Source organism: Aquila chrysaetos, chromosome 14 (genome assembly GCF_900496995.4).
Source record: "Aquila chrysaetos chrysaetos chromosome 14, bAquChr1.4, whole genome shotgun sequence".
Lineage (NCBI taxonomy): Eukaryota > Metazoa > Chordata > Aves > Accipitriformes > Accipitridae > Aquila > Aquila chrysaetos.
In genome coordinates, this window is record NC_044017.1 from 22202326 (window position 1) to 22215441 (window position 13116).

General features: G+C 35.6%; 1 protein-coding gene across 4 annotated transcripts in view; it reads left to right on the forward strand.

Annotated features, from left to right (window-relative positions):
* The window catches only part of PCDH9 (protocadherin 9), a 696978-nt gene extending 685588 nt beyond the window's left edge, over nt 1-11390 (forward strand). For 3 of the 4 annotated variants that reach the window (XM_030036363.2, XM_030036364.1, XM_030036365.1), the window contains one exon: nt 4872-11390. In XM_030036363.2, coding sequence (XP_029892223.1) covers nt 4872-5245 — 374 coding nt within the window. In that variant the 3' untranslated portion in view covers nt 5246-11390. The remainder of the gene's footprint in view (nt 1-4871) is intronic. The other variant, XM_030036366.1, reaches the window with a different exon arrangement.
* Nucleotides 11391-13116: the final 1726 nt, after the last annotated feature.

The following is a 13116-nucleotide window of genomic DNA, read 5'->3' on the forward strand; positions in this document are numbered from 1 at the left end:
GCAGTACCTCCCACACACCCTTACCCCACTGCTTCCTGTCCCTCCTGTTATTGTGCTAATTAAGGGTTCTGGCAGCTTATCTCTGCTAAGTAATGCAGATATAAGCTAACCTTACAGTATTATTTAGTTCAGTAGTGATGAAAAAGAAGCTTGGGCCAAGACAGGGAATAGGAACTAGCAGGGGTTTCTTGATCTGTACCTGAGTACGGAGGATGCAGCTCCAGGAAGGGGAGGGAGAAGCAGCAGGTTACGAGGTGGTGGTGATAAGTCTACCAAAACCGGCAGCAGCAATGGTAGGAATCCAGGGACCTTGGAACAAGGTGATTTGGGGACAGAATGTGATTTTATCAGCACTGACTGTGCCAGGTGGAATGACCATGGAATAAGCCACTAAAAATATATTTTTAGTAGTCACTGAATCTTGCTGTTAATTAATAATACCAAGAAAACAGATCCAGCACAGCGTGTATGTGGCTTTGTAGTCTTGGATTATTTTTTTTTAACAGACTACAAATAAAGAACAGCCTTTCTCATTTATTTGGCTGATATTTAAGAGAAAAAAAATGTCAAAAGAATTTTTTTCGTTATAAACTGTTTTCCAGTTTTTATATTTAATATATACAGTAGTTGCGAAACCTCTATGAAATGTAATAATGTCATTTCAGTTCCAATATATGTGGGGAAGGCTGTAAAAACATGTGGTCTCAGAAAAGGTCATTTAGTAAAGTAGCCCATGAAAGCTTAAAAAAAGCTTTCTGTATTTGAGGTTAAATAGAGCTGAAAATGTTGTTGCTGTTGTTTTCTCTTCTTTTTTTTTTTTAAGATGCCATATGAAAAGTTAAATAAATATGATTGTCTGAAACACAACTGTGGCCATGTTCAAACCCACTATACTTAATGTTAGTGCCCTCAGGCAAAGAGTACCCATTCATTTTTTTGAGACCAAAAAGTCTCACCGAGTGGAACTTATCTTGTGGTCTTGACTCTTTCAGACTTGAGGAATGAATTTTCTGGCTTTAAGCAAGGGCGTTTTAAAGAGGCAGGTTGAAAAGCAGCTGGTCAACACACCAGAAACTAGTTGCTAATTGCAGCAGTAAGTTAATCAATGAAATAGCAGTTTAGCTTCTGGGTATAATAAAAAGAGATAAAAGACCACACAGAAATTCCAGCATTAGGGTATGACCGGCTCTTGAGTGGCATACATTATTTTCCTTCTTACACCTGTCTGCTTTTGAGTAGGCAAGTCATGCATCTGCTTGACAGCTATTAACAGAATAAAATAACAACAAAAAAGCATTTTTGGGTAAGATCTGATATAAATATTTACAAAGACAATTTAAGGGAGTGTTTGTTATGCACTTTTGTGTTTGCTTTCAAAACATTTAACTCCAGAGACAGATGGCTTGTACAGTTTTATCAGCATTTGTGTCATTATATATTCAAGCAGCCAAGACTGATAACCAGCCTCATGTATTACGGATTGTTCAGAGAACAAATACTTTGAAAAAAAAAAAAAAAACCCCACATATCAATAAAGTACTTCAGTGTGGAAAAACTTGATACAGAAATTTCAGTGACATTTTTATGAAGAGAAAGGAAACAAATTAATGCAATTATAAAATTAAAGCAGCAGGAACAGGTTTTTAAGTGGTGTCATTGTATGTGGTAATGAAGCAACTTTAGAAAATTGGGTGAAAGCTATTGTTCAGCAGTGGTGGAGGAGAAAGATAATTACCATTAAGGCAACATTATGCTTTCTCAATACAAAGCAGCCAACTCTTCAGTGCAAGCTACCCCCAGAAGATCTCTCTCCCATCATACTGCTCATGATCATTTCACTTTATGCTACTGAACAGCAACCTGAATAATAAGGAGTCTTAGAAAGAATAAACTGTCTATACTTGAGAACATAATTACACAAAACAGAAGCTGAAAAAAACCATATTGTCAAAAGACTGTCTTCTTTTTTTTTTTTGTAGGCGAGATCCTTTTTTCCCAAATCAGTTTTTCATCTTTTTCCTGTGTCTTACAGTAGGACATTTATAGAGTCTCCTAAATCATGATCATCACCATTATTAGCAATAATATTTACAAAAACATTATGCCTGTATCTAAGGGTCTTAACTGGAGATCAGGTGTGACAGGCACCACACACATGCATATTTAGTGCTAAGTGAAACCAGCTTATTACTCATTTAAATTTTAAATAGAAACAAATGTGTTATCTCTTGAAATTTATTTAACTAAACAGAAAAAGTTACTTCCCCCCCCCTCAGAACTATAGTACTGAGGACTCTCCTGTTAACCTTTTATTCCACTGTAGATTGGAAGCACAGAGTGCATGCACTGTATTTCTTGAAATGCGTCATTCTGTGGCGAAAGGTTTTCTTTGTGTTTTGAAAGTTTTAATCCCTGCCAAACCTTTCCTCCTTGGTGAGCAAGATAGTATTGTACTGTGAGAGTAGGCACGTTGAAAATAGTTCTGCCACTTTGTACTTTTTTCCTCTGAAAATGGGAAAAAAATAATTAAAATTAAATTTCTGTTGTCAGCAAAAAAATAAATAAATCAGCCTTTAACCTATAGATTAACCTTTGGAAATGTTAACAATATACCGTGAATACTTCCTTTACTTATTATTGCTTTTTTTTGTACTAAGTACCTGCCTCAGTTTGATTATAACTTCATACTAGAGGCTTCAAAGAAAAGCTTCATAGAAAAAAGAATCTTTCTCTACCAGAGAATTGTCACAGTTCTCATTTTAGGATCAAGGTTCTTGGTTCCCACTGAAATCTCTGCTGAGCTCCTACTTTACAGTTGCTTTTTCGTTTTTTTCCTAATGGTTCTGGCTTAATTATTTCATCTTGTATTGATCTATAATGGAAAGTAGCATTGATTCTATACATTTTTCATGTTATAGTTGTCAGCAATAGGACACTTTCTTCCATGGGGAATGCAGAAGCAGCTTTTCTTATAGTGTATTATATTCTGTCACATCAACAACATACTGTATATTCTCCAGATATTCAAAAAGAGGAGCTACTCAGAGATAAGAAGATTAACTAATTACATTGTAACATGTAGAAATATACATGATTGCATTTTCTATATGTGTGTATAAAAGCAGTGGGTTGATAATCTGTGGAATTTACTACCATAAATTGTTACGTGCTAGTTAAAAAAACCAAGCAAATAACTGGGAAAGAATAGCAATTTCCATAAAATTAATTGGGATAATTTCAGTATTCAGAAGAAGATCTGTTACTAAGAGTAATTTATTATATATGCTTGGAGTACAAAAGAATGAAATATTCTTTGGCATAGTAACACAGAAATCTTTTTTAGAGTGTCCTCACTTATCATTTTGAGTCTCAATTATGTTATTATAAAGATACACTTTTTTTGCTGATACACCACTGACATTTTTCTTCTGATTAGTAGTGCTTTTTAAGGTGCTTCATAACTTCACTATTCACGCATACCTGCTAATGTTCTTTCTCAAAAATCAATCTATAATTTCCTTCCTGTCACTGGGCTGTTTAATCAAGGAAATATGTCTCCTTAACTCCATGAATGTCTATAGCACTAGCCAGTTGATTTACTCTGAAGTCAAGAAAAGGCATCTCAAAATTCTTGCTCAAAATTACAATATCGTTAGCAAAGAATCATGACAAAGCATATCTCAGATATTGAGAAATATCTAAAAAAGACACACAAAATGATTTCTCTGCCTTTTTCCTGGCTTGCCCTTCCTCATACATCCAGTCTGATCAGATGAGCAAATTCAGCCATTTAGAAATGCACTAAGACTGAGAGGATTTTAGTGTTGCTGAAGACATGGGTGACCTGTCTGCTTGATTGCAAGATGCCTGCAGCTGGCCAGCTGTGTCCTCAGTAGTGTGTGAAAAATGATGTGGATATTTAATATGCATAGTAGTTCAGCAGGCTTCATTTCTATCTCCTGTGGTCTCATATTCCTGACTTATGAAGAATTATGAGAACAGTTCTGTCTTTATCAGGTGCAAGGTTTATATAAGCCTTCTCTTTTTATTTACCCCTTTATTTTTATGGTTGCATAGCAGCTATCTGAGATGTGTTTAATGGTCAGAAGAATTACAGATTTTTATTCTCTTTCCTGTTGCAATGTTTTGAAGTGTTTCATGTTTTCATATTAAATCCAGCAAAGTTTAACTTCTCTCTTACTTGTTGGGAGTGTGCATCAGAGTTTTATCCACTGAGTAGATGTCTAGAACTACGCACCAACCCAAGTTTGTGAAATAGTAGACATTAGAATAATCCTGCATACAGAGCATTCCTTTGGGCAAGCCAGTTTTTGGACAGTATGGATGTTTCTCAGTTTGCAGTAGGCTGGTAGTTCACCAAGGCTCTGCAGCAGTATAGTGAGTTAAAAGCAGACAAAAATACATCCACACTGTAGGCCTTACATTAAGGCCACACACAGGCCTTACAGAAAGCAGCATTAATTCTCACTCAGAATATGCAAGTGTATGTTTACTGCCTCTGACATTTTCACCTACCTAGCTCTTATTTTCTTAGTATGACTGAAAAAGGGAGTTAAGTTTATTCATAGTAGGATCTGCAGCTGATAACTTAGGGCTAATTGAACTGTAGCTCCACTTTTGGAAACTATGTAGGTAGCATATGTAGGGAGTATATGCCCTACAAAGCATTACTTTCTAACAGAATGAAAATGTATCTAGGATTTACCAGCACAATATTTTGTTGCAGAATCATTGTTAATTTTCTCATGAGGTATATGTATAAATTTGATGCCAAATACCACGATCTAATATTATGTTTTGGTTTTTTTCTTTCTCCCTCTTTCTTCTTTCTGTTTGTTTTTCTTCTACAGATGGGCCTCTTGGGCCACGTGGATTAGCTGAAGCTACAGAGATGTGTACTCAAGAATGCCTGGTTTTGGGTCACTCAGACAACTGTTGGATGCCTCCCAGCTTGGGCCCATACCAACAGCCAAAGTCTCCTCTCTCCACCTTTGCACCTCAGAAAGAATGGGTTAAGAAGGACAAACTAGTTAATGGACACACATTGACCAGGACCTGGAAAGAAGATAGCAACAGAAACCAGTTCAGTGACCGAAAGCAGTATGGTTCCAGTGAGGGCCATTTCAACACTGGCAACCACATGACTGACATTCCTCTGGCCAACTTGAAGTCTTATAAACAGGCCTCAGGAGCTGTTGAGAGTCCAAAGGAGCACCAGCTATAAGAAATGTTTACTTTGGACCAATGACTTTAGCCTACTTAGACTTGCTAATACTGTGTGTGTGTCAGAGCTTTATGTACTGGGTAGACCTCTAGAACTATGCTTCACCTAGCAGAGATACGCATATCTTTATGTTAGCACCGTGGAAGGTATGATGTCCTGCAACATGAAAGAGTGTTTCTACTAGTTGTGTGGTTTTGTTAAATAGACATGATTACAATCTGCAGAGATCTCTCCAGTTGGCAAATATCCTTTTTTTGTTTGTTTTTTGACCCTGGACTGCTGCTATGAACAACAGAAGATGCATTTGGAGAGTGAGAGAGCGAGAAAGTTCAGTGGATTGCAATGGTTGAAAAGCATATCCAGTTAGAAAATCGTGCTTTTGTTGTCATTGATCTATGCTGGGACTGTTATACTTGAGATCATATTGCAAACAAAACAACTGAAACTGTAAACATTAAACCTATTGTGCTATTAACAATGTTAGTGGACACAAGTCGATCAGTGTTCAAATACTTGTAAATAGAAACAATTATTACTTACAATTTTTGTGTACTTATAACGTTCACTTGAAAAGATACTGTAGCATATTTCTGTGTTTCACAGTTGCTTTTTACTTTCTTTCATTTGCTTCCTGTTGTTTTGCTTTTATTTTCAGTGATGGTGTTTCTGTGTTAGTAGTCTGTCTGACACACAATGTTCCAAGGAACTCAAAACACTTGTTAAAAGTGAAAAAAGGAGTGATAGGGTGGGAGGAAAGGTTGGTTGTAGAAAGGAAAAAAAAAAAAAAAGATTTTTCTTTCTATGTAGTAGCAAATGATGCCAGCATTCAGGTAGAATTTCTTCTTCTTTCTTTCTTTTTCTTTTTTAATATTAAGAGATGAAAGGACTTGTGTAAGGGCTTAAAAATTTAGCAATTTTTTTTTAATCTTCCATTGTGTTTCATAAAACAAGGAAACTGCAAAACAAAATAAGAATATTTAAATTTGTGGTGGTGGGTGAGAGGGAAAGCTGTTTGGAATCCTTGATCAAATTAGCTGCAGTCTGTCATTTAATGAGTGGTAGCTGACATTGATCTCAGCTGGAGTATACGGAGGAAATTCTACAGGAGCAAAATACGATAATCATGTTTTTCCAATTGGGCAGGTGTGTGTCTATACCTAAGACAGTTTGTATTGCTGAAACAGCAGCATTTGTGTTGATCTTCATCTGCGTTAATGTTGTAGTAACACAAGTGTTTTTAGACCATAGCCACAGAATATTTAATGTGTTGTGCCTTCATGATGTAACAGAGCATTCTCCTGGTAGGCTAGTTGGGGGAACTAAAGGGTTAAATCTCTAATTATTGCTGTTTAACTGTTTGTTATCATAGTTGGTCAATGCCTGGCAGGTACCAGTATCATGTCACCTCAGTCAAACCAGCAGAGTGACTCCTAATGTTAATAAGATCTAAGTTGCACGCAAAGCAAATCCAAATCCAAACATTTTTAGATGGTTTTTGTTAAGGCATGACAGATGATTTACGCAAATAAATAGCATGCAAAAAAAAAAAAGAAAAAAAAAAGTCCTTACAGAAAAAAGCAAAAGTTACTTATGCCACAGTGAAACATCAGTCTTAAAGTAACAAACTTAGCTAATCTGAAGGTGATTTTATTCTTACCAAAAACACAAGCTTTTTTTTTTTTTCTTCTTTTATTCTTTTGTATATAGCAGTTAACTTTTTTTTACCTTTTTTTTTTTTTTTCCCTCCACAGTATAAAAGGCATAAAAATGGGTTAGGGGTGCATTGCTTATTGCAGTACTTATGTCAGTTTGTGAGGGGTGTTTGATGACTTTGACAGAATAAATATCTAACCAGTTATCCTTGTTACTGCTTTGCCAGTTCAACGTTATTTAGTTATTCAGCTCTTGCAATAAATGTTCTGAATTCCTGATTGTGTTGTGTTAGTTCTTGGGCAGATGCCTAAGGGACTTTATTCCTGTTAATTTCTCTTTCTTTCTGTTGTTGTTGGTTGGTTTGTTTCTTTGTTTCATTCTGAATTTCCAGTTATTTTTCTAAGCATATCATGGTCCATTTGGTTCATATATATATATATATATAAAAGAATGGAATATACAACAAATGATAAATGCTGAGGGCCATATTCTGTCATTCCTATGGTAAGTACGAATTTATTCAAAATGAGTTATTTGAATTGGGTAAAGCGTTACTTACCCAGCACAAAGGTGACAGAATCTAGCCCAGATTTGTTAGGCATACTTAAGCACACGTAATAAGCATCCTTGCATGAGTCTTTGTAACAGTACAGTGGTAGCATATAGAAAAGTCAGCACTTACCATGCCTCAGTCTTTCTTTTGAGAGTAGAATAAAGTCATATCAAAATACGGAAAATACTTTCTCACAAGGAAAATTTGTGTGGTTATATAATCACTTTTGTTGCAGCACAGTAAAGAAAAGAGAAAAGAAAAAACTAAAAAGAAGCCGAACAACCTTGAAAAAGACATACCAATAAAAGTAACCTATTTTGGAACATGCTGAGTTTTAAAGCAGAGGTGCCCGGAGTTCTAAATTAAAACCAGAAATACAATAATTATTTGAAAACCCAAATAGCACCAACTATTTTGAATTATGAGTGCCTTTTTAAACAGAATATATTTCAAAACTTTCTATCATGTAAATGATGTGACTGTTGCTACAGAAAGAGAACTGTATTGTGTTCCAACCTTCAATACTTTGTGCTGCCATCAACCTGTGCAGGAGGAGCACAAACAAATATGATTTAAATTTCTAGCAGGTGAAAATTTTCTCATATAATTTTCTCAAATTCTGTCTAATTTTAGATTCTTAAGGCCTCACCCAACTTTGAAGTAGTTATTAAAAAAAAAAGACAGGAGAGAAAGAAAGTAAAGAAAGCAAAGGAAGAAAAGAAAGTGAGAAAGAAAGAAAGAGAAAGAGAGAAAGAAAGAAGGAAGGAAGGAAATAAATATCTGCAGCACTGAGAACTGTATCTTAATCCCATTTAAACCAAAGGAATGTTTCCCCAAAGGAATGTTTCCATGGAATCTGGACTTGGCCCTAAACATATATTCAGTAAGTGCCCATTCATTCACAATCATTTGGTTTGCTTAATCAGTACTACTCATACTGCTGTCTAAAACTCACAGACTAAGGAAAAAAAAAAAAAAAAAAAAAAAAAGAAAAAAAAAAAAAAAAAAGGAAATAAAAGAAAAAAAAAAGGAAAGGAAAGAAAAGAAAGATTAAATCCTGACAGGAATTTAGTGATATTTCAGATGAGGAGCTTTAAAAAAAAAAATTAAAAAAAAAAAAAAATCCCCCAAATCCCACTGCACAGGATGCGAAGGCAGCTGAATATTGGTGACTATTCAAGTTGACTAACTTTGAGGCTAAATATTACTTAAAATCATTGATAACCTGGCATGATATGGATGCCTCTGATGCCAGGTCTAGCTTTTGTTCTTCAGGTAGGAAGATTGGGTGCCCTTTATTTATTTATTTCTTAATGCACACTTTTGAAGGACTGCTAAAAAGATAAACCAAAGGTTTCTTCAATAGTCCTTTATTTTCACTGTCACTGACCAAAGCCCTTTGTCCAAATAGAAGATGGAAAGCATGCATAGAGAGAGTTATTTAGTCCTATGCTGTGCCACCTCTGACTAAAGATGGAGCAGTCAGGACCTCCTTCCCAAGCAACTGTCTGAAGGCAGACAAAGAAATATGTGGAGCAGAGTTAAGGAGGGTGCAGAAATATACATCGATTTTAACAAATAGATATGAAGAAAATTATATTCACATTACTTGCTTAATATGATTATTACCTTTTAGCAAGTTATTGATAGGGATCATGATCAGAAAGAATCTTAAGGACTTGCGCACGGAGCAGACTAATGGAGGAACTCGGGAAGCTTTGGATACATAAATAGCAGGAGATGTGTGTCTGTGTGAGAGGAAAGAACAGGAGCGATAAAGACTGATGTAGCTGACATGAGAAAACAAAGAAATAGGGAAAAGAGGATCACAACATCAATCAGAAGTTTAATCTTGGAATGTTTTGAACAAAGGGAGGCTCTAGTAGCTTTAATGAAAGAGAAGGACACAGTGAGAATCATGGGACATGGCAATAGGTGATGTCAGGGGATCCATGGAAGTCGTGACATGACAAAAGGCATAGGGGTAGGGTCAAATAGCCTTAGGCAGTAGCATCTGATACCTCAAAATAAGCTACAAAAGTATTCCTACTGGCATGTAGGTGGTGACACCACAGCAGTGGTGTCATATCTGGTTCAGACAGAAGAACAAGTAGACTGTGATGACTGATTTCCCATGACCACAAAATATTTACCTGGTTCAGCTGATAAAACTTTCTTATGGCGTGTATCCTTGCTGTAAAGTAAAATAAGCAGTAGAAGTTCTCTACAGCATGTGTGCTCACACGTGCTACTTCAGACAGCAAAAGCAACTGAGTACTCATGGCGTTATCTCTGAAGGCTCAATTCTTTCCTGTTTAATATACTTCTTCAGCAGAACTATGTTCCAAAGTCTCGACTTTATTTATTTTATATGCTTGCAGTCCTTGCTGCTGTGATGAAAAACTTCAAACTGGAAACCAATTCTAGAGCAGAGCAAGGCGTTTTAGTATACATAAACCATGATACAGTGTGACCCAGAGGTGTGAATCAGCTCAGTATATCATGGACAGTTAAGTTCTAACTCAATTAATATTAGTTTTATTAACTTTCACTGCTGATCACCTTAGTGGACACATCCATCAAATATAATTACCCCATAATCCAAAACCACCTTTGACTTTTCTTCTTGTTCCAGAACTCTCATTGGTAGATTCTTCCTTGTAAAATTGTAAGATATCCTTTATCACACATTACTTAAGTAGATTGATTTTTTTTTTTTCCAGTTTGGCTTCTCTGAAATATAATACATTATATAAATCAGCTGCTTATATTATAAACTGCTTTTCTTGTGAGACCCCATCCTATACTTTGTTTTCAACCAGTTGAGCATAGTAGGATCGTAACATAAAAGGCCAGATTCTGATCCTTCAAGATTTATTGAACCTCTTACAAAGCAAAATATCAGGACCTGTCCCATAAGTAGTAACAGAAATATCAAGTCCTTTAGTATGTAATGGACTAGTAAATGCTTGAGAAGAAGCAAATTTGTAATTTCTAGGTTTTTAAAACACAACGTAGTTTATTTATAAACTGAAATTAATGCTAATAAATGCAGAATTAGAAGCTCTTTTTTTTTTTTTTTTTTTTTTTTTTTAGTTGATACAGACATATCACTTTACTGGACAGTAGTAAAACTCATGTGCTGATATATATCCTCATCGTGCCAAATACTACGCAGCTCTTTTGAGACACTGAGTGCACTTAATTTCTTTAGAACACAGTGGTAAGCATCCTCTTGTAGGAGAAGCTCAGCATTTCACAGGACTGGGTCCACAATGAGAAGAATATCACAGACATGCATATCATATGCTAAGTTTTGAAGCAAGAATGCTTTCTCTAACTGCAACATCTCATGGCTCTAACTACAGCTTTAAGTTTGTATTGCTACCTAATTGTGCAATAGTAGACGTATGTCTTTAACTACCAGAAAGGATCTCAGATTCTCACTGTATATTATGAAAAGAAAGAACTGAAAGGAAGTAATAGCCCTCATTTTCAAAAATAAGTTTGTTTGTTTTTTTTTACCACAGCCATTCTTAAATCCACCTGTTGTGCCTAGGTATTGCAGCACATTCTAATATTGCATGGCATGTAAATAGATACCTTAATTACTCATAATGATATGATTATATACACATATATATATATATAGATTATATATATATACTTAAATATTATAAATCATAATTACTCAGTATTATTTAATGGAATTTTGGGACTATGGATTTTGTTGTTTGATGTACTTTAAACTGTATAAAGCAGCATAATCTTAAGACTACCCTCACCAATGCTTTTGATTATTTATTCATTAAATAAAGTGCTTTCTTTTGCTTGTTATAATCCTGTTTGTACAACCATGTGATAATGTTAAAATGGGTAAGTACTGTACGGGAATTATAACTGTTTCTTTTCTTGTCTAAATATATACCTATAACAATATTTATTAGTGATCTGAGTTTTAAGAATGTGTCTTTTTATGTGTTTACTATCTCCTTACACATGGTCCAAATTTAAAGGAAAGCTGAGGTAACATTTCTTCATGTAACTCGGAATGCCCCAATGGCTTTTAAAGGTCATTTTGCCCTTATTCACAAGTGAAATCAGGATGAGATCTGTACTTCAAATCAGCCATACAATAAATGCATAATACAGTACTTAGGGTTTGCTTACTGTAGCTATCATAAGTGATCCTACATTCTTCATTTCTCAGGTAAAGGTATATTAAGCCTCAAACGGGAGAGGGAGAGACTCTGCACTCAGAGTATAATATTTAGAGCAGCTGGTTTAAAAGAAAATGAGTCAGAAATCTTGTACACTAAAGAGTGTTTTTTTCATGTTTCACAGTCAGCTTCCATCTTTGTTTCCTAGAGACGATCAACTAGAATGTGTGCCTCTTTGAGGAGCTCAGACTTTTATTGTTGGTAAAACTGGGAACTGTTTTTGGTAACCTTTAGTCATATCAAAGTCAATGGGAATTTTCTTGATTATTTGAAAAAGCCAGTATTTCACCAGCATTTAAATGTGCATTTGTTCAAAGGAAACTCATCTTCTTTCTTTTCACTCACTGCAATATTCCATAGAAAGATTCTTCCCTTTCTTCCCTTCCCTTCCACTTTATTGTCTTGGATGTTTTCTGGAGAGGTAAGTGCTGCAGTGCTGTAAAATGATAGACGGAACTTGAGACAGTTGAGAGTTCCTAGTGCCTATCCAAATTGGACAGTTCTTTTAAGTTCCTTAGTTACTTTTTAGGGAATGACAGATGGCCACTATTTCCACTAGCCATTTCCTAAGGCTCCCTCCTACAACTCGCTTTTTCTTGCATCGATTGAGAACCCACCTGTACTCCTCAAAGATTTTAACATTGAGCTGAATCTGTTGCTACGTTATATTTAGCTGTACCACTTCCTTCCTAGGGTATAGGGAGGTACTTTTTTCTGTTTGTTTTCAGGTAGGAAATTGAAAGTGGGATCTGTGTGGTCCTGCAGCTATGCAGACATTTTTGACATCTTGTCATATGGGTATTAATAGAAAAGAAGGCTATTGACCTCATTGCTTCACAATGGAGAGAACAGGAGAGCGTGTAGCAGGAAGACAGGAACGGGAGGGGATAGCAGAAGGCTGTATGTCTTAGGGAAGAAGTAAACTATGGCAGCAATGAAAAGAGTAAGTTTGATTTTGATGAGGAAAATTATTATGAAAGCCCTTAAAAATGTGTTCTAGGTCTTCATATCTCTGTAACTCCTATCTGTATAGGTTTGTGTACACACGCTACTTTCTTGTGAAAAGGGGGTATCCAGAATTACGGCAAGGCTGTACCATTCTTCTGCTGAATTTCTTCCGTTTGGTGTTCACATTCCTTCTAAGAAATGCTACATTTTTTTGAGGCATTGCTCTTCTGCCTGCCACGTGTATATAGAGACCAGAAACAATTCCACACAATTGCATTAACTGAGCACTGAGTTTGACTAGTGAATTCTTAATATAAAATGCTTATAAAATCATCAGCTACAGATAGCTTGCAAATAATCCATATGCCCAAATGAATAAGAAATTATCTCTTACCAATTTTCAAAGAGAAAAAAAAAGACAGTACACAAAGGACTAACTCCTGATAAAAAATTCAGACACTTCTACCCCCTTCCCCCCAAAAGGGCACAGCTGATAA